The following is a 22,541-nucleotide window of genomic DNA, read 5'->3' as shown; positions in this document are numbered from 1 at the left end:
AAAGATCTCAACAGAGTTCCTCATGCTCACCTTTGAAGCCTGCATCATTCACGTTTTTTTTTTTTTTCTTCAGTTCATGAGCTGGTGTTCATTTTCTGTGTGTGTGTGTTTTATTTTGTTTGGATTTTTTTAAAAAGAACTTTGAGGTTTTGGAGCTTGCTGTGTTGCCCCTAACTCACCCCCCCCCCATCCTCCACCCTCACCCCCTTGCCACCCATCTCCTGTGAGATAAAAGAAAAAAAAAAGGCTAAGTTTTTTTCTCCTCCTGAGTTCTTCATATGAGATTGAGCTTGCAAAGGAAAAAAAAATGTGAAATGTTATAGACTTGCAGCGTGCTGAGTTCCATCGGGGTTTTTTGAGCATTGTTATGCTAAAATAGAGGGAAAAAATCCTCATGAACCTGCCACAATCAAGCCTGCATCAACCTTCTGGGTGTGACTCGTGAGTTTTGGTCCTTATGATGCCAAATCTGAGAGTTTAGTCTGCCATTAAAAAAAAAACAACAACTCATTCTCATCTCATGCATTATTATGCTTGCTACTTTGTCTTAGCAACAATGAACTATAACTGTTTCAAAGACTTTATGGAAAAGAGACATTATATTAATAAAAAAAAAAGCCTGCATGCTGGACATGTATGGTATAATTATTTTTTCTTTTTTTTTTTTTTCCTTTTGGCTTGGAAATGGACGTTCGAAGACTTATGGCATTGGCATTCATACTTTTGTTTTATTGCCTCATGACTTTTTTGAGTTCAGAACAAAAAAAAAAAGTGCAACCCTAGAGCCTTCTTCCCATGAAAGTTTGCATGTGCTCCAAAACTGCTTTGAGTTACTCAGAACTTCAGCCTCCCATTGTAAATGCACTGAAGGGGCTCCTTGTCAAAGATGCCGGAATGGGTTAAAAAAATTTAACAAGGCCAACAGTAAAGAACTCTTAATGTATTCCTCTTAAATGAGAATGACCACCCCATTGGGTGGACTAAAATTGTGCTGTTGCCGAAAGCAGTCTAAAATTTATTTTTAAGAGAAAGAAATCTGCCCCATTATTTTTGTTTTGTTTTTAGTTTTTTGGCTTTTGGTCATTGTCAAATGTGGAATGCTATGGGTTTCTAGTATATAATTTAATTCTAGTTTTTATAATCTGTTAGCCCAGTTAAAATGTATGCTACAGATAAAGGAATGTTATAGATAAATTTGAAAGAGTTAGGTCTGTTTAGCTGTAGATTTTTTAAAAGATTGATGCACTAAATTGTTTACTGTTGTGATGTTAAGGGGGGTAGAGTTTGCAAGGGGACTGTTTAAAAAAAAAGTAGCTTATACAGCATGTGCTTGCAACTTAAATATAAGTTGGGTATGTGTAGTCTTTGCTATACCACTGACTGTATTGAAAACCAAAGTATTAAAAGGGGAAGCACCCCTGTTTATATCTGTAGGGGTATTTTACATTCAAAATGTATGTTTTTTTTTTTCAAATTAAAGTATTTGGGACTGAATTGCACTAGATATAACCTGCAAGCATATAATACAAAAAAAATTTGCAAAACTGTTTAGAACGCTAATAAAATTTATGCAGTTATAAAAATGGCATTACTGCACAGTTTTAAGATGATGCAGATTTTTTTACAGTTGTATTGTGGTGCAGAACTGGATTTTCTGTAACTTAAAAAAAAATCCACAGTTTTAAAGGCAATAATCAGTAAATGTTATTTTCAGGGACTGACATCCTGTCTTTAAAAACAAATGAAAAGTAAATCTTACCACAATAAATATAAAAAAATCTTGTCAGTTACTTTTCTTTTACATATTTTGCTGTGCAAAATTGTTTTATATCTTGAGTTACTAACTAACCACGCGTGATGTTCCTATGTGCTTTTCTTTCATTTTCAATTCTGGTTATATCAAGAGAAAGAATAATTACAATAATAAACTGCATTTTTTTTTTTGATTCTGTACTCAGTTTCTTAGTGTGCAGTTTAACTGGGCCCAACACTGCATTGGAAGTTTGAAAGGCATCCTTTTCTCTAGAGGAAGGAGTAATGAAGAGGTAGTGAGGCAGTAATTCGGAGTGAAACATAGGCTGTTTTGTTAGGGCAGCCCTTCTAATAATTAGTAATATATAATGGAAATGTAAGTTGTGATCTCTGAAAATCCCCCTCCCCGTCAAAGTTTTCAGTTTTTAAATAAGTTGAGACACCATTGCCCTGCTGGAAACAAACAAGAATGCCAACCGGAGAGCAGGGCCTTCTCAGCCTCGCCCCGAGCGTCTGATCCCCCAGCAGCCTGCCCATCTGGAGAGAAATGAGCCCAGAAAGAGGGCACGGGCAGAGGTGGCTTGGCACATACGCATTCGGTGGTCAAGATAAACAGTTCTTGCCTTTTGGCTGAAACTGATTATTTTTCTTCTTCCCTCACACGCCATGATTTTCTTGTTAGCAAGGCCTGACAAGGTTTCACATCAACACTTTGAACACATCAAAGTTGTTGGTTTGTGTTTCTAACTTTGAAGGTCATTTGTCTTAAATAGGAAAAAGAAAAATCCTCCTCTCACTCACAGAAGTCCAAGTATATATCTGGGTTTAAACTGTGTTATTAAATCATATTTCCCAGGGCAAATTTAGCTGAGGGCATCTCCACGTAGATGAGCTGGTAATGACTGCAAAGCACCTTAGCTCCTGGAATAGGAGTGAAAAAATAATGCCTGATTGAAATAAAGGCTGTGGTTTGATTTATTGGTATTTCATCCCAACACAGGTTGTGAGTGGGGGCTCCCTGGAAAGATCGGTTGGAAAGCCTGGAGCCACTTTCACTAACAGCATTGACCTATTTTAAAAATGTCACAAATTCATGCACCTAGTGTTACAAATTCATGCAGTTTGCATTCTTCATCAACTTCCCCAAGATCACTAATAGGATGTTAGACAAAGCCAACACTGTTTGGAAGATAGAGGCCAACACAGTGACTTCTGTTTTATTTTCTTTTCTGTCCTTTTAAAAAAAAAGAAACAAAGATAATATTGCAACTCTGAACGAAGGCCTGATTTTGAGGAAAGCAGGTTGTGCTTGGCGCTGATGAGTTCTGGCCGTGTATCAGCCTTCCTTCCCTCTTTCACAGAACACGAAGCCAGAGGCTAACAGGGCATTTTGACCTTTCTCTCACTGTTAGCTTGGATAGGGACCCTGAATCCACACTTCATTTTGCTTTAACAGAAGTCTTGGTAAACCTTCTTCCATGTGCTTGAACTTAGCTGTTCTCTGCTTGAGATTTTTTTTTTTTTTTGGTCTGATCCCAGCGAGGAGATTTGCAGTCTCCCACTGTAGAAGCAGAAATGGATGTATCACTTAGAGAGCCCAGCATCTGATGCAAGATATTAGGCAAACACATGTTCCAGATAAGAGTGACCAGGATGGAGTTATTCTAATTATCTCATGGGAAATGCCACTTCCGAGAAAAATACAGTGGTCCAACAATTAGGTGTTTTGATAGGACCCTACAAGGCAGTTCAATATAATAGGCAGGTTTGGGGCCCAAATATGAAAAACACAGAGTGGTGTTGGCAAAAAAAAAAAAAAAGCGATTTTGGTGGCTGCCTTTAAGAGAAGTTTAACTCCTAATAAAAGGCGTTAGAAGAAGTAACCATATTTAGGGGAAAAAAATTACTAAAAAGCTTTGAAATGTAATGTGTGGTGAACACAAATACATGCTTTTTTTTTTTTTTAACCAAAAAAATCCTAAATCCTGCCGGAGAGCCCTTATTACAAATAGGTCTCTAATTCTTGTTGTTGTTTAAATCATGTAAGGAAATCTAGCTTTCCCTTCACACTGCATTTGAGGCTCTGTCTAAATAGTGTTAAAATTCCTTTCATTCCAAATGCAGAACTGAGCCCACTCACATCTGTGGGACGTACCACATTTTGGAAGCTCCAAGACCATGCGCTTTACCCGTGTATTCACAAAATGAAATTTACGTGAGACTTCTATTTCTTATTATTACTGTCTGCAGTCATAAAAAACAGCCAACCCTTGACTTCTGTTTAACTTCCTTTTTTAAAAAGAGAATAAATGATTGTGTTAGAGACGAAAGGTATTACATGTATAACCTCCACACTAATTAACTGTGCCTCCTGTCTGAGGGTCTTAGGTACAGACCCACAGGAAACATGATGGTGCTTCTGACTTGATGCACCAAGCCAAATAGACTCGCTTATTTTCAACCTGTAATATTGTTTAAAAAAAAAAAATCCACTGAAATTTACAAGATATATACAATGGTGTAAAGGGAAGTGTCCCGGAAGGTAACAGCCAGCATTTTAAAAGCTGTGGTACACATGCACACACGAAGCAGTACTTTTCCGCGCTTCATTGTTTCTCTGGCAGATAATTTTACTAAGAAGAAAAAGAAAAAATTTTATTCCCCTCCCCAAGCAGATGCCATGGGCAGAAGCTTCAGCAGAGTCGAGCACCCTGGTTTCCTCTCGGGTCCTGGATAGTATTGTAATTATCAGTGATGTCAAACGTGGTCATTCATCAGGCAGAGCCATAAGTGAAACTAGTTAGTTAAGTACACCCCTTCCTTGGGCTTTTCTTCCCTCCCCCTTCTCCCTCTCAGGCAGCCACAAAATCACTTCCCATGTTTCCTTTTCCCCCCAGAACCATGTAATAATTTTTTACAATGTATCTGACACTTTAATAGACTGACATCAGATAGGCAGAGGTTCTACTTCCTGTTCTCAGTGAGGAAATGATGTCTAGATAATCATATTTATTTGCCTTCATGCCATAACCACCTGGGCTTTCAACAGAGGCCATTCCAATGGGAAATGCCGTATTTATTACTGAATGTGCAATTCTAAAGTTCTGATCTTTTCTCCCTTATACCTTCACCCCAGTAGTTTTTATTTACACCCGTCAATTAGAGGTACTTCCGCTCTTAAACAGGACCTCCCCTTGCCAAACCACCAGCTTTCAGGCTAAACGCAGTGGGCAGGGGCAAATGGTAACCAGCCTTGCAAACACGGGGTGCAGCTGTCCCAGGCGCCGCATTCCCCGCATGTCCTTGTCTGAAATGACCCAAGTGGTTTCGGACACATTCAAAGGTTCGAAAGTCCCGAAGGTGGAAGGTTTTTGCCCTTGTCTTTATTTTTTGGTTTAGGCCAGCTTAGTTCCGTGTTCACCCTTGACTTGATGAATCGCACTCCACCCGCCATTCTGGGCCGATCAATATATTTAAAAGTTTGCTTGCCACATTTTTGCCTGTTGGTAGTTAAAGACTAACCAAGATAGATTGGAAGGCTCCATGAGTGACAAGCTTTAGCTGGCTAATTTCCATGCCAGTAAAACACACAGCCGGGCTCGGAGACCTTACTTCTTCTATAAACGTGTGATCAGAGAGGCTGGGAAGTCTGATTCACCCGCTTTAGACTGCTCATCTGCGATTTACTTTCATTTGATTTACACTTAAATTGTGTCCCTTTTCTTTGAAGAAATAAATGCCATCGTTTTTAGGGAAGAGACATCTACCATGAGAGGCTGTACTTTTTACCACTTCTGATGATTCCTCAGGAGGCTGCATGAATATCTTGGAGTCGGTGTCTTCCTTGCTGTCAACAGGAAAATGAGAGACACCTAAAGTTTGTTTTCTCACCGCGGGCCCATCCCAAATTTCACAGACGCGCTGGGCGCTAGGCAGCACTAGGCAGACAGGCGCTATCAGGGGGTGATCCAGCCCTTCAGACCTCCGAACGCAGATGTGCGTGTTCGTCTGTTTTTGTACGTGTTTAAAGACAGAGCTGGAGCCTTCACCCACCTTTCGATAACACTGCTTTTCTCGCTTTTGATATAAATCTTCAAAATCTAGACATCACACAGCCCCAGAAAAGGGGGGAATCCTCTCCAAGCCTGGCTCCACCCGGGGCTCGTGAACAAACCCAGCTCTGTCTGGGCATTTTTTTGTTTTTGTTTTTGTTTTTTTCTCTCCAGCGGGGGTAAGGGACAGGGCGAGAGCGTTTCAGCCTCCCAGGCTGCCCCATGACTGTCAGGGCATAAAGGAGTACAGTCCAGCCACAGTGTGGGAGCATCTTTACCCTTTCGAGAGGGACACAACAAAAAACAAAGCAAATCAAATTGCTCAGCACGAAGGCGTAGCAAAACCCGCAGCTCCCCGCCCGTCCCCGTAGTGTCTGTGGGAGGTGAGAAATGAGGGAAGCCAGAGAGAGCTGTGACGCCGCCTTCGAAGGCATGTCACCCCGTGTGCATATTGGCACGCAGGTGCAGGCCAGGTTCAGCTGTCCGTTGCCTCCCTGTATGTTCACATGTGTTTCTGTTTTGGAAACAATTTTAGAGCTAGAACCCCAATTAAGAGCTCAGAGGAAATTGCGAATGTCGTAACTTTCGGGCGTTTATGAATATATCAGCCCGTGACTTTGCTGTGGGGGCATTTGGGACCAGTCGGATGTGCTGTTCCCATATTTCTGTGGTCACCGCAGTAGGTCTGATGGCATCGTGACAGTTTCATTGTTTAATTTTGAAAGCCCTTTGTGTGTTTTCCCTAAGTTTGCCCAATACAACAAGGCTAAGATAGGAAGAACACATCAGCGGCACACAGAAATTGGATCTTTCTATGAAAGTGGATCAGAGTTGGACAGTTTTAAGAAATTCACAAAATGCATTTTCCACAGAGAGGCTCTGACGGGAATGCACAGTTCTCAACCCAAATCATAACCATCTACCAAGCACCTCTTCCCCATTCAATACGCAGTTCCTTTTCCTTCCCTTTCTTTTTGTCAAATAACTATTCCCCCCCCCATAATTAGGACTTTGGATTGCAAAATCACATTCCTCCCTTCTCCACAGATTCTTGGACCTTTAGTTATGATTAGAGAGGGGCATTAATTCAAGAAGGGAGGATGAGGGAGTGGTGGTCTGTGGAGGTTTGGGAGCGGGGAGAGGAGAGGAAATACTTCTGTGCTCACCCCCACACCCCCTTGGCCCCCACCCAGCCCAGGCCTGCCTGGGTGTGAGTTACACACGGGGGATTTGGATTCTGAATCTATTCTAAATATTCTGATCACCAGCCTTGAGTGTTTCCAAGCTGAGATTCCAAAGAATGGTTTTTCCTTGCGGTTGGTTCTTTCGGGTAGGAAACAGGCGAGGCCATGAAACCTTTGTAGAAGGGGGAGAGGAGAAATACCACCCACCCCGTCCCTGTCCCAAGAGAATGCTGAAAAGGAGGCCGTGAAGGGGACCCTGAGCTGAAAACCCTGGCCAGCAGAGCCGTGTTCCCTTTGGCCCCCCTCAAATTTTTCCTCGTTCTCCATGCCTTCGTCTGCTTCTAGAAGCCTGGAGAAGTGGGTTTCTGGTCTCCTTTGGGGGATTTTTTCAGGAAGCAAAGCGGAGCAGAGGGCAGCTAGCTGGTGTACAGGGGCTGGGCTGGGGGTGGGGGATGGTGGTGTCACTAACAGAGACCAACCTTGGCTTCTGACCCCTAATCGCCAAGGGTCAACGCTAGGTCATTCTCGGGGCCCCTGTTACCCACCAGACCGGATTTATTTGCAGGATGACTGACAGGCCGGTGGCAGACCCTGAGTCCCCAGGATCCCTGAAGACAACTGCCATGTCCTTAGCTCCAGGGCCTCGGCCCCTGAGCGCCTGGCCCCTGGCCCATCCCAGGGTCCTGTCTGTATTTCATGCCTAGTCACCAGGGCATCAGAGAGACTCAGAAGTCACTGCACTGGGCCGGAAAGCAGTCACCTAAGCGGGGGCTCGGGCCCATCAACCCGCTTCTGTGCCAGTCCCCGTGCAGACTGAGGCTGGGGTGAGAAGAGCTGGGAGGTGGCTCTGGGGTGTCTAAGCACGGCTGCGGCTTCTGGGGCCCCTTCGCTCTGGGCAACCCTGCCCAGCCAGGAGTGCTCTCCACCCTCAGGGTCCCCTGGCCATCGCGGCAGCTGCAGAAGGACAGGGCTCACGGGGGTGGGGTCCAGCTGCCGCCTGAGGTCACGGGCAGTCCCTGTGTGCCCCAGGCCCTGGTGGCACCCCTTGGTGGGGAGCGAAGGCTGAAGACTCTGCCCGCAAAGCAACTCCCCTGTGAAATGCCCAAGCCGGCACCTGCTCCTGGGGCACCACTGGCAGTCACTCCCAGTGCGGCCGGGGCCCAGCCCGCTTCTTGGATGTGTACTGGGATTTGGTTCAAGTGTTCCAGGAGGACACCCGAGCCGCAGTGGAGGCCTTGGGGACGTGCTGCTCTGCTGAGCTCAGGGGTGGGCACATGGATAGGGAGGAAGCGGAATTCAGTCCTAAAACGCTCCTCCTTCACTTGGGATCCTCACACCACACTCCAGCCTCCCCAGGAACCTTCTGGAAGTAAGACCTTCAGGTCTAGGTCATTTAATTTTTTTCTCTATTAATTTTCTGGCCCATTTTCCAGATCTAGCTCTATTTTCTTTTTTCCCTTCTCTGGTTACAGACAGGGTGAAGAGGCAAAAGAGAAAAGGAAGGAAATCCGGATAACCTGCTATAAGTCATTCTAGAAATCTCCATAGTACAGTTGGGATTTGCCTTGATACAGTTTGATGCTTATTGGAGGGGAAAGCCACTCAAGCAAACTTCTTTAGGATCTCACCCATAGCTCCAGCTACAGGGGCTCGCTTGCATTCCCGGGTTTAACACAGTAGCTGCTGGATCTCAGACACTCAGGAACTGTCTGCAAAGGACAAAGTTTAAAATCACTCATTTCAGAAAATAGCCCTTCCATGCAGGATTTTTTTTTTTTCCCCTTGTAGGGAACTTCAGTTTTTTAGATCCTTCAATGTAACGTAATTAAGCATCTCTGCACCTTGTTAAATAAACTTCTGCTTTTCCCCTTCTTCTCCTCTTGGGGAAGGATTCATAAAGGTGCAGATAAATATGATGAAAGGAATGCAAGGGTCTCCGCACCTGAGGCTCTTTCACACTGCCAGATTCCACTAAAGTCCTTTGTGCTAGGATGGGGGAAGCCTGCAGTAATGATTCTCGGATGAAATTGGTTAAAAGATGATGGTTGAGTCTGTTTTCAGGCAGTGAACCCAGCAGATTCTTTCATCTGCCATTTATCTATCTGTCCACCTCCTTGTGAAGCTCTTTAATACATTGTAGAGGGGGAAGCTACTCAAAGACGAACCTGCAGCTTCCACATCAGGACATATTAATGAGCACACGACAAGAGTTCCTCGGCCTACTCCACGTGTTGGTAGGCGGGAGCCAAACCTAGCCTGAATGGCCGAAGATGATCTTCCCGTAAAACCGTGGCCGGACTTGGCATGACTCAGGGCAGCGAGGAGGTGCGTGCTGACCACCTGTGTGTTCTCAGGGCACCCTGTCCGTGTTAATTCCCCCTGCACTGTACCGCTCATGACGCATTTTCAAATTTTTCTTGGAGTATCACTGCACATTCCTATGCTATTTAAAAAGTACCATTTAATTGTTAGGTAAATAGATCCCGCTCGTGGAGGCTTTGTGCTGGCAGATGGCTGGCCTGGACTGCACCCGGCGCAGTCCAGCTCGAGAGTCTCCTCTCTGCTCCCAGGCGAGGTCCCCTTGCCCCCTCCGTTCTTCCCTAGTGACTAGGCTGGGTGAAGGTGATGAGGACAGAACATGGCATTGGCTTTTGGACCCTATTTATGTGTGTGAACTGAATCTCTCTCCCCTGCTTTGGAAAGAAAAGGCCTTGATAACAGGATGGATTCCCCAGGTGGTCAGAGAATAGAGGTCATCTTGAGGAAAATGACACCAGTGATCTAAAAAGGACATCTACTTTATGAGATTTCAGGCAAGATGCCAAATATCACATTTAATGAGGCCTGATTCTTTTTCTCCAAAAATAACAGAGGCTATCAATGAGCTGGTCAGGAAGGCAAAGGGGCATTTTTGCAAAGTCTCCGTTCAATTATTGCTTTGTAATATTGTTCTGAAATTGAAGAATGCTTCACGAGTCTATGATGTCATGTAAAATATTCCTTGCAGAAGCTTAACATATGTTTGGAGTGCCCCAAAGGAATTAAAAATATTCCCTCCACAATCGCAGAAGCTTTTATACTCTACTCACTTGTGTTTTGAACGGAATCTGATGTTCCTAAAGGTTTTTTTTTTTTTAAGTAAACTTACATGGGAAGTTTTGTTTTGTCTTCTGTTTGTTTTTTGAGATTAGCCACTTGAACTTGAAATGGAGGACAATTGATATCATAGATAACACTTCCAGGTTTTATAACTTCAGTATGTTTCTTGTATCTTTTCTTTCCTTTTTTTTTTTTCCATAGAAATAATATATTTGGCAAAAGATTAGTATATACCCTGACATGAAAAAAAGTAGCTTGTGCCATAACATTTAAAAAATCATTTCTAACATGAAATGTGGATGAAAGCCCATAAATGTATTTGGGACTGCTCTGACAGATATGAGTCCAAATTTATTTATCTGTGTTTTAACACATAGTCAGACTGTTTAGATGAAGGACATTGGAAAAATTAGAGAGTTACACTAAATGAAAACTTAAGTAAAAGAGTCTATGTCAGTTGCAGCAGCCTAGATATTTCAGCAGCTGTATGTGTCGTGTATTTTTTTCACACCAATTGTAAAGTAATTCAAATAAAAGTGGGGCAGATTAAAGAATAACTGAATCTCCACACTGGAAAAAAAATTAGATTGACTTACTGGTTTATCACAGTTATTGTACACAGATTTGTTGTAACCATGTTGAATTTTTTAAATTAGATTTTAAATATATTTTGACAGTCTGCACTTGTAGAGTATGGCTAACTATACAGAGAAATGACGGGTCTGCTTTGTTATTAAACTGCTGTCTGGAAAATGTTGGGCTCCGTACAGTAAATGATAATTATTTTGCCACTTACATCAGTACAGCTAATAGCAATAAGGGGTTTTTGAACCATAGAAAGCTGAACTACTTTGAATTACTGTGCTTTGTTATTCACTGTGAAGCAAAAAAGACTTTTTTTTTTTAAGCAACCTCATTTTCATACTACCGTTCTAAGCATCCCCTGCTACTAATTTAAACAGAGTGGAAGTTAATAAATAAAAGAGTGGTCTCTAAATGGTTGTATTTGTTAAGAGAATGTCTACAGTTAAGGTCAACAGTACTAGCAGAATAAACCCTGTCTGTGGAAGAGGAGGGGGGAAGATGGAAGAGAATCCGGTCTAGGCAACGAAGCCAGGGAGAAGTGGGCCAGTTTGGTTCCCCAAGAGATGCTCTGTCTGAACACCTGGGGTACACCCAACAGAGACCTTTCAGTCCTCATCCATTGTGAACCCAGGATCACCTGGTTCTCTGAGCTGAGGGCAGCTTCAGGGCTGATGCCGGCTGCCAGGCCAGTGGACATCACTGTCTCCACCTTCGCAGGATCAGAGGCAGGGTGGAGGGGGAGGCTGACGCAGCACACCGCGCCGTTCTCTTCCATGCGAACCCTTCCTCTGGCAGGGCTGAGACCAGGCTGCCAAAGCAAGTGGACCTGAATTCCTCTTCTTTGGCTCTCATTCTGCCCTTCTCGTAGCTAGTTAGGCGGCCTTGAACATGCTGTCCTTATAAAGCCCTCTTCGTGGTTATTAATGACCCTTTGTTTATTTTAATATATTTACTGAATCAGGTACCCAAGGGAATCCTCTACATCAGTGATGTGAGAAATCCTGTTGCCCGAAGTCAAAGAGGTACACCTTGATTTCTGATTTGCATGTGCTTGTTTCAATGCATTTCCCATGAGCGAGCGAGCGAGCGAGGAATGCGGATCGTTCTGCAGGTGTGGAAGCCTCCTGCTTCCGCAGCCGTAGTGTCTGGGTCTCACGCGTACGTTGGTGGTGATGCCCGATGCTGAGGAGGAGGCTGGCGGCTGCGAGACCAGCATGCATGCCTTTCTATACTGTTGTCATCGCCGAGGCGCGGGGCACAGAGCTCTCAGCCAGTCTGAGCGGACCTCAGACCTTCAGCCTGAACCAGCATGAGTCTCCTGACCTCCAAAGAGCTGCCCAGTGTCTCTGCCCAAACGTCAAACAATCTGGGTGAATCTGTGCTGTTAGAATCCGGCCGTTGGCCGGCTTTACATAACCATTCCAAATTTACAGTCTCCTAAAACCCACTCCATGCTCACATTTGGAAAAGTTAGTGTAATTTCAAAACACATTGTGTCCCTCCTCTGTGTTCAAATGTGAGTTTGGAGCCACTCCCCACTTGGCTGAAGGAGGATATGGGGTCAGAAATCTGATTTTCATCGACAAAAACCCTGAAATTAAACTATTTAAATGGGTTTGCAATTACAAGCTTCCCAGGGTGAATTTAATTATGAATCCTCCTCGTTTGGAGAACCAGACCAACACTCTTACACCAATAATTATTTAGCATTATCATTTTATGTATTCCTGTTACCTCTTATTGGCTAATGGAATGAAGTTTGATTTTTTTAAATGAAATTTGCTTGCTGAGAAATTTGCATGAAATATAGCTTTTGGTTTAAGTCACACTGTCAAATTGCTACTCTTTGCCAAGGAGACACTTTAAGAATCCAGTGAATTGGGGATATCAGAAAACAGACCCACATTTTTCCCCCACTCTTCAAACATGGTGTCTGATTACTTACTTGTACATACTGTTATTGGGAAAGTCTGAGTAACTGGACTGTGACTATTTAACATGATTTCTTTCCTAGCCTTAAACAAAATTAACGTTTTCTTTAATAGTTCTCATATGTAGATTTTTAATTCAGTGTATACTGTTGGGATTAATTTGTGTGTTCTCATGTGTGCATGCTGTATCAAAACTTTATCCCTTTCTTCTCTCCTTGTCTTTATAATTGAAGTTTGAAAGCCAGCTATTAAATAGGATGATCTAGACCCACCAGGCAGGTTTTGTTACACTGAAACCATCCATTTTGAGCAAAGAGTTAATGAACTTTTAAGGCAAGGTTCACACGGGTCTTGACCACCCCTCCCCCCGCCCGGTTATATTTCATATAAGGTTACTGGTGGGAGAGAAATCAAATTTCAGCTGTGAACATGATTGACAGGTGAGAATCAGGAAGAAAAAGGCATTTGGCCAGATGGGGACGTTGGGTAGGAGAACAATTCCTCAAAGTTACTCTGTGATATTAGATATTATAAGTGGATATATGAAAAGTTTAATATTTGATACTCTTGGGAGAGTTAGTTTATTTTTAGAAAGTCATTTTGGTTAGAGATTTCAGTCCCGGAAGCCAGAAATGGGCAACCAGTAGTTTTCTGCTCTCCTGTTGATTTCTTTTATGTCCAACTTCATGGTTTATTTCTGGCCATTTTCTAGACGGGAGTCTGAGAATTAGATTAGGAGCCATTTGAGGAGGCATCTAATCACCTTTTGCTTATTCTCATAAGCATAGTCTAGATTATATGATGCTTCTTGGCATTATTACAGAATGGTGACCCTAAGGGCTGCCACCAACAGATGAAACGCTCCGTTCCCGTAGCGTCTCTTGGTCTTAACATCTTCCACCAGTGCACGCTTCAGCTTAACACACGCACGTCTGCCTAAGTGCGTGATTTGTCAAGGTCGTGCCTTCTAAGGAAGGGCTTCTAACGCGCCAAGACAACAGTGCTCCCACGGTGCTTTCTGATGTCAGTTTTTCCATGGTAGCACCCCTGGGTCAGGTGTCACGTTAGCATCATTGCCATGGAAACAGGTGATGGTGTTGCGTGACCCTAAGGCCAAGGGTGGCTTTGGAATTCACCTCGGAGGCTGTCTCTTAGGGTGAATTGTCAAAAGGAGATTAACAGCTACTCATAGCTTGCACCACAGTTGAAAGCAGGCAGGCCTTTAATACGTGCTCTCTCGTCTTCTGTGCTGAAACACTAATTTCAGGAGGTGGCGGTGGACCTGAGCCAGCTGATGTGTCTGCTCTGCCCTTACAGATGTTCCTGACATTCTCTCAGACCCACCCGGATGCATCCGAGCCTTAACAGAGCCGCCCTGGGGCAGGGCAGGTGGGGCACACACAGGGGAGAGGCCTGTTTGTAGCTTTCCCGTCACCCGTGGGAGATTCCTGATGGAAATCGTATAAACAGCTCTGCCCCAGGTTCTAAGTACCCATCAGTTTTTCTTTCTTCCTAATCTTACAGTTAGCTGGGTGGAAAATGTTTTATCCTGACTGTACCAATGTGAATTCAAACCAACGCAAGGGAGGCTTTACTCTGTTACGAGCTGGGATGTAAACAAAAACACAGTAAAAGGACTCCGGAATCTCGTTTCTATTTTGTATAACGTGTCCTCCCACATCGCTGCCCGTGATCACCCAGAAATAAAATGCAAGCATGGATGCCTGATGCCCAGTGTCCATGTGGGTTCCTGAGCACAGCTGTTTAATTCAGACATAGCATTACAGATGCTGTAACCGTTATTTCCCTCGCAGAGTCCATCAACATCTTTTAACAGAAATGGTGGATCAGGTGTTCTCAGGCAAAGGCTGTATGAAAAACACAGAACGTAAGTTTTCACTTCTCAGCGCCTGTGTTTGAAAAGCCCGCGTGAGAACAGTGGCTGGTCTGGACTCTGGCTTCACTGCAGACCCCTCAGGGCCTCTCAGGACTCCGCTTTCAGAGTAAGTGCCCCGCCACGGAGGACAGCAAAGAGTAGGGTGCAGTCTGGCGTGCAGATGTGGACAGCGGACCAACCCCTCAGAGATGCTAGGAGCGTGTCTTCAGCAAATGACATCACTGCGTGTGCTGGCACTGAGAAAGGAAGGGAAAATAACTGTTTAAACTGTTTCCTACCGGGGCTTACCTTATCAAATTGTGTGTTGTTGTTGTTTGTTTAGATAGCCACCCCCCATCCTCCTTCCCCCACAAGGCTGCCTAACGTCCTTCTGTGGACACTGGCCCCACTAGTGAGCAGGTTTAATCAATCAGTTATAGCACAGCAAGTACAGGGCAACCAGCTTAATGAAGTCCCATTATTTTCAGTGATCCTTAGGATGCTATTGAAGGGGCTATCTTAAAGAGACATTATGTATTTGGTGGGGGCAGGCGTGGTGTTGGGGGGGAGAAGGATTTTTGCACAGGAGTATAGCACTCGTTCTTTAAAACAAAACGATGCTTCTGTCAAGAGCTTTCCTTCTAAAAGCACACATTCAGTCACCTGCCAGAATCTCAGATTTATTGCTCCCGTTCACAGATGCCAATGTTGAAACTCTCTTCGCCTCCAGCTTGCTGAGTCTTTCATTTCCTCGATCCAAAAATCACTGTAAAGTTGTTGTTTAGTGTCTGCATTTTTTGCTTTTCCTGGCACCTAATGAAATTATCAGCAATAAATGAGCTATGCAGAAGGGTTGGTTTTGCTTTTATTTTTTATTTTCCTTTTTCTTTTCTTTTTTGCAGTATTTGGAAAATGCTGGGACAAGGGTAAGCCAGTGGCAGAATTCAGAGTGCCTCTCTTTCCAGCATCTACGGGAAACGTAATAAAGCCGTTAGCATTTATATAATTTCAGATGGGGGAATTAATACTGGGGAAGGGAGAGGGAGGGAGTGTCAGGTGTTGAGTGGGCAAGTCAGACCAGCTGTGGGAATTATGGTCATTGTCACTGGAGACAACACAGCCCTGACCTCCAGTATAAGCTGCTGGAAGATATTAACACCTAATTATCAAGACAGGGGTGCATCTTACACCTTAATCACTGGTGAGGCGAAAGTGACAAAAAAGAGGAAGGGAGTTGTTTTCCACGTAGCTTTCAGCAAGCTTCCATCCTCTAATAAGGGGTCATCCACTTGCAGCAAGTGACGATTTCCTTTTAGTCCTTTCAGTCTAGGGAAAAGCACGGTAACATCATTTGCTAGCAGGTAGGCAGTGGAGGTGAGAATCAAATTGATCTGAAATTGACCCTGAGGTCACTGCCTCCTTTAAATTGGGTCCTACAGACAAAGTTTCTTTTCTTCTCTGGTTCCTGCCAGCAGCCAAGCAGAGTCCTCAGTCATTGGGGTCGGGGGTGGGGAGAGTGTTAGCGATTATTTAAAGGGATTCTGACACCAGGGTTGAACCCCTACCCCAAACTTAATCCAAGTGGAGACCTTTTTTTTTTTTTTTTTTACGGATGGTGGTTAATTAAAGGGTTTGAGCCTCCCGGGGATGGTGTGCCTCTGGCTTGTTTATATTTAAAATGAGGTTCATTCCTGATGCACAAGAAATGGCAGGGGGGAAGCTGACAGTGGGGGGGGGGTCTCTTACTGGGCCGACTTGAATAGGGAAGAGAATTTCCTGTTTCCTTATTTTACCCCGCCCCCCTCCCCCATCAAAGTCCTTTCAAAGCATCTTGGGGTGCACAGATACGTCTGACAGTATTGGAAATCCTGCACTGCTTTTCAGAAGGCCAGGGGACTCTGCTGGGCACACAGGCCTGGCTTCGCTCTCCGCCCAGCGGAGGGTCGCCAAGCGGGAGCAGAAATCCCCTTCACCGATTTTGATCTTCTGGACCCCAGTTGAAAAGCGCTGTCTCGTTCCTCCGCTTCAGTGGGTAGTGCCTACTGGCTGTTCTGTCCTGATGCCCAAACACTATTGCGTTATTCATTTTCCCCAGACCTTCCCCGCCCTCTTTTTTTCTCCTTCTCTTTTTCTCCTTTGAAAGTCCCAAAGCGAAGCAGTTCCTCACCACTGCGTCGTAGAAGGAAAGTGCACGTGCTTTGTTTGGAGATCTGGACCAGAGCTCTCCCAGGGAAGGAGCAGTGGTTTGGGACAGGACAGGCTTTCTGGAAGCCTCAGGGCTGCTGGGCAGCCTGGGAGGAGACCTCCCAGCACACCTGCGCACGCGAGGCCCCGGGGCATCTTTCTTTCCTGGGAGGCAAGGCCTTCCCACGTCCTTCCCACGTCCTTCCCACGTGCTCGGCGCTCTGCTGGTCCAGTGAAGCCCGTGGACCCAGAGCACGCTGCTTTCAGTCTTCCCCAGCTGAGTTGTTGGGGATAAAATTCTTGGTAAAAAATGGGATGCGTTCGAAACACTCTCGTCTCCATGGGGACCCTGGTTAATTAAGATGTTACCTCCGTTGGCGCTCCAATTTGCTTTCCCTGTAGCATCCTGACCAACCTGTAGAAAACGCTCCAAGGTCGGTGTAACCAAATGGCACGTGACCCGTGTGTGCGGTAAACCCGCCCTACACGTGTGTGGGCGGAGAACCAGCCCAGCTCCCAAACTCTGCTGGGAGGTCTTGAGTTGCAGCGTTTGGGCCTCGCAATCGGGTTCCTGCTCCAGAGCGAGGGGTTCCGTAATCCTCCAGAGCTTAAAGCTTTCAGCAGCAGCAAGCACTGTGACGGTCGCCCGGCTCCCCACAGGAAAAAAAAAAAGTAAGGAAGGATTTCGTTTTATTTTTTAAATTTTCATCCGAGCCAGATCATATTAGGAACGAAAACGTTTCCATCCCTGTTGCTGAGAAATTTGTATTTTTTAAGGCACTGATGGGGGTGCGGTGGTGGGCGGTGCGGGAGGAGGAGTTCTGATCCACCAAGACGTTTCTGTCTATCTTTACTCAACCTTTTACAGTGTCCTTCACATTCTGCGTCGTCTCCTGATACAATTAGGGGGAAAAAAAAAACCATGGTTAATGACCATGTGTGTCACTTTAGGGAAGATGGGTTTCAAGTGTGTGATTTCATTGTAAATCCATCAGGTGTTACTGTCCAAGCTATTGAGGGTGCAGTTATTCTGAGAATGCATCTTTTTACTATTTCTTTAAAATTTATTTGGGATCAAGTCACTGTCTGGCTTCAACTGGAGGATCCCCCACCCCACGTATTTTCTTTTCTTCTTCTCTTTGCCCCCTTTTTCGGTTTGGCCATTGCAGCCTGCAGTGAAGTGATCTGTAATTTATAATCACAGTTTGGTATTGTTAAACTGTAAAGTCTGACTTTGGGGTTTTGCTCATAAAATAAATATTTGAAAAAAATATATAGCAATGAGGCTTGTACAGTAGAGACAATGTCAGTACATATATATCTTATATATGAGTATATATGTATGTATTTTTTTCTTGGAGACTGTTAAGATGGCCCGGAAAAAATCATCTTACAGAACTGTGGACGTCTGTAGATACCCTTATGAGGATACCGCGATAAGAATATAAGCACATTTTCTTCAATGAACTTTAAATTTGTTATGTTAAGTCCGTTCGTCATTCACATTAACTTCTTCTTTCAGTTATATTATTTTGGCCCTAAAGAGTTAGTGTATATATGCTTGAGTTCTCTGTAAGCTGTACTGTGCCTTAGCTAGAAAGACATTTTTTTTTTCCTTTCTTCTAACAAGGAAGCTCATTTAGAAAGAAATGTTTATGTGAAGTGCTTGTCAGTTGGCATTTTTACTGGGTTGCTAACCCAAAGGTAAAATATAAAGCCATGTCTTTTCCTTGCTGGCTTGTTGTTACTAGAAGGGTCCCTCCCTTGTTAGCTTGATAAATAATTTTACTAGGGGGACTGTGCTGTATTTTTATGCTTGCTGTCTATTTTCTGCTTGCTGCAAATAAATTTCTGTACTCAGAGGGCACTAAAACTCCAAACACATGGTATTTTCCCATTTCACTGCTGGTTGCCTGAAATATTTATTCCATCTCATGTTTTTAATTAATTTTTTAAAGGAAAAAGTAATTTGTGATTAATACCAAGCAAAAGTTAGCCCTTTATTTCTCAGGACTACTGGGTTTGAATCTGGAAAGTGTAGTTTTTTGAAAGGCTTTGTGCATCAAACCCTGTTTTGTGTATGGTGCATTGAAGATGAGAGTTATTTATATGGGGGTATCCTGAAGTTTTCTCATTATAGACTTTCTTGTATGTCTTTCCAACTCTTAAGTATTAAACTGTTACTATGAAAAGGGGTATAGAATTCTACCTAGAAACAGGACACTACACAATAAAATCGTTACATTTGAAAAACATGCAGTGTATGAAAATGGAAATGAAATTGATCAGAGATGTCAATAGAGCTATCAGCGTCCAAGGCCTTGAGACTTGGGGTTCATGACTACAGGGAAGAGGCTGGTGTGGGTCAGTTACTGGGGCAAAATGGGAGGTTCCCTGGCACAAACCCAAATAATCAAACCCTAAAATGTTCCAGTAAAATAAAATACAATAATAAAAGAACACGTTCTGTAAATTTCAAACACAAAGAACGCAACATATAATAGAGGTACAGTATGCTTAATGAGAGGACGGACATTCATGCATATTGGCGAAGCAAGTAATCATTTTAAATCAGTAAATCATTTTAAATCAGATTATCTCATTAAATGAAATGCTAGTTTTTCAAAGCAGATCTTCTGCTTGTGATTTGCTCATTAGCGGGGTCTTATTTTCTGAAACTGGAAAATAGTTTTACAAAGGTACCAGAGACATACCCTTGAACCCAGAATGCCAGCTCATGTAACCAGGACGTTGGGGAGGCTGCATGAGAGGTTGTCTGCAGTTCAGCTTTTGGGAAGATCGCCAAAAGGAAGGGAACAGTGTAGAAGAAGGGGCAGTAGACTCCCACATTGGTTGCTGAAACATGCATGTATCTTACCAAATGCATACAGGGCTTGTTTTCCAATCCCACTTCTCAGGGATTTCAGAAATGAACTAGGTTTCAAGCTGATGACCTTAATTTTTTCCCCTCTAACTCTGCAGGTATAGAAACTGTGAGAGTCAGATTTTAAAATAGTGACTGCCGAGCTGAAAGTCACCATTTCCTCTGGTCCCCTGGGGGTGGTCACCTGTTGGTCAGGCATTAGAGAAAACTTCCGTGGAGTTGGAGACCATGATGCTCCTCCATCCGTCATTCTCTCAACGATCTGTCCTTTGATGGCCATCCAGAGCTTCACATCGATTGAGCGTCTCTGGTAGCCAGGACCTGTGCCGTTGCTGGTCCTCAGAGCGGCCAGAGGGAGGGTTACTTTAATCCCCTATAGAGATGTAGAAACTCAGGCCTAGGAGCAATTCGGATACAATTTGACCTCACACCACAAGCATGCAGGGATTTCTAGCTGGACACTATGCCACCTCTCCTCACCCAGCTTATTCTCTCTTTCCTAAGCAGCTCAGTGTTTAACCTCAGCACAGGTAATGTAGGCTCATTTGCCCTCTCCTCCTTGGCCATCCTCTTCTAACTGGGGTTGAGTGATGCCTAGAAGAAAATGCGTTATAATCTGAGAAGGATCTAGAAGATGGGGGCTAGCACTTCACATGATCTTGACCCTGAGGACCCCTCTAGCTCCAATAAACCAATGATCCTGTGGTTTTGATGGTGGTAGGTCACGGAGCAGCCTTTTCCTACTCAAAGATAAAATTGTCATTTCAAGAGCATTTAAAAAATAATAGATGGTGCATTTCCTTAATGCCCTGTGATGTGTAAAGTGTCAGGTGCACCACTGACACTCAGGAAATTGCTGGATAGTGAAGATAAATCAGCGTTAAATCACGCCATTGAAAGCCCCATTTAATAAAAAGTTGTCAGCAAAATCTGTAGTCACATGAAAAAGGATACACAACTTCCGCATCTGTAAAATAGAGATGGCCCCTCAAAGGCTTCTGCAGAGGATTAAATACTATAACGTATATAAGCACCTGGCAGAGTAAACATCCTGCCCCCATCAGTGTTCTGTGGAGCAAAACTTTGACCTTGACACCGTGCAAGGTCTGATTTGTTTTCAAAGAACTTTGTGATTGTGATACGGACGGGACACCTTCCCTCTGCTTTAAAATAAGTGCTGCCACCACTGGAAAATGGAGAAGAATCTGGAACAGTCATTTATCTGCCTTCTCCCTGAAAAAACATCGGCACTCCTATTTTTTGAAGGTGCGCTTGGGAAGTTCTGTGGCCAAACATTTAGGGAAATTATGGGTAAAACCAAATTAAACATTTAATTTTGCTTCCGTCCGTCTCAGGGCCTTTAAGTGCTCATATGTATCGTGGTCCTCCATAATGAAGGATCAACATGGACACAGCGTCTTCCGAATTTATATGAACATGGAGCCTGGTTTCTAATCAGCCATCTCGTGGAAATAACAGGAGGGCAGTTTTGAAAAATGGTTGGCTAGATAAAGAAGTCTTGACTTCACTATTTTATTTAGTACCGAAGGACCTCTTTACTAATTTCCTCCTATGAAGCCCATGTTCTCAAGGATTCATTTGTAATTCTGTGTATTTGTTTTATTAATCAGAGCCCTCTGTGAAAGCTCTCAGGCTTCTGATCAGCAGGAGAAGTGGTATAATTCCACTGATGGATATGCAATCAAAAGCAAGGAAAACCTTATCATGCGGGTTATCCTATAGGTCTTTCCAATGATAGCAGTGGCTCATGGGTGCCATAACTGCCTTCATGGGCTTCCTGTGGGCTTTCAAGATACCAGTGTGGGATCCTCTGCTCTGGTTAAAAATCCCAGGATCACTGTCAAATGCGACCTGGCCCTTTGTGGTTGGATGAGCCTTCTAAGGGACTTTGAGGTCCTGGAAGGAGCCCATTAGTTTCTTAGAATCTCGGACATGAAAAACTCTGCCTTTAGGTTTCTGCTCCTTTATTGTGAGGATACAGGTGTATATTAAGGGCATGAAACACAGGATGGAAGAGGTCTCACTCTCTCTGTCCCTCTTTCCTCCCTTTTCCCTGTTTGCACACCTGCTTCATTGCATGCTTTCTTGCTTTGGAGTACTCCTGATTCCCACGCCTAAACATCCCAGGGCAGAGGTGGTCAGCCCCTCTGCTGGCCTCAGAAGAGATAGCTGATTGGTTCCTCTTGGTGAGGTGTCTAGCTTTTGTCCAATCAGCACTGTCTAAGGGTGGGTCTTTATGTCCAGCTGCTGGCCTAATCACATCTTCTGAGAATGGGATTCTGCAGGGACTGGGAGATGGGCATGTCCCAATATGGGGGAGAGAAACTGGTACCCAAGAGTCCTGTGCATCATTTAGGGAGATAGGAATGAGTAGAATTAGGGCATGAATAGGTCTCTGAACCTAGAGACTAGGTTTCAACCTTGAATGCACCTATGGGGCTTTAGAAAATGTTGATGCCTTGCACCAGACCAGTTAAACCAGAACCTCCAGGGGCTGGTGGGGCTCAGGCATCACTATTTTTTTTTAATTAATTCCCAGTGATTCTAATGCACAATCAGGATTGAGAACTCCTGGTAGAAGTGTCCAGGGACACAGTTAGTTATGGAGACCCAGAAAGTGAAGAAGCCGCTGGTGAATTTCCCTTGTTTTATTGTATTTCTTACAAGTCAGCGTTTTGAAGGTCCAGTTTAAAATTAAAAGATAAGAACAATCGCTTTGTGTCTTTTCTGCTTCCTCTGGCCTTCCCAGTCTTCTATTAACATCAATTCTGTTTTTCTTTTTTTTAAATAAGGGCCAGGGCAGTCAGATAAGGCACATAGTGAAAGGAAACCCAAGTTGATGTCCAGAAGCCTCGACTTTACACCTGCCCCGGCCACTAAACAAACAGCCTTGTGACCTGGGCAGGCCACGTTGCCCTCATGTGCCCTGCTGTGCTTAATTCCTGTCTTTTGGGAAACGGGTCAGTTGAGTTC

The 22,541-nt window shown here is 44.0% G+C and overlaps 1 protein-coding gene across 2 annotated transcripts in view; it reads left to right on the top strand.

Moving 5' to 3' along the window:
* The window catches only part of MAF (MAF bZIP transcription factor), a 352,919-nt gene that overhangs the window by 2,415 nt on the left and 327,963 nt on the right, over positions 1-22,541 (top strand). The window contains exons 2-3 of one of the 2 annotated variants that reach the window (XM_018061745.1): positions 11,634-11,694; positions 13,921-15,329. In XM_018061745.1, coding sequence (XP_017917234.1) covers positions 11,634-11,667 — 34 coding nt within the window. In that variant the 3' untranslated portion in view covers positions 11,668-11,694; positions 13,921-15,329. Of the gene's footprint in view, positions 1-11,633; positions 11,695-13,920; positions 15,330-22,541 lie in introns of those variants that run through there. The other variant, XM_018061746.1, reaches the window with a different exon arrangement.

Source organism: Capra hircus, chromosome 18 (assembly GCF_001704415.2).
Source record: "Capra hircus breed San Clemente chromosome 18, ASM170441v1, whole genome shotgun sequence".
Lineage (NCBI taxonomy): Eukaryota > Metazoa > Chordata > Mammalia > Artiodactyla > Bovidae > Capra > Capra hircus.
The sequence above is the reverse complement of the archived record's forward strand: the minus strand, read 5'-3'. Positions and strand labels throughout refer to the sequence as shown.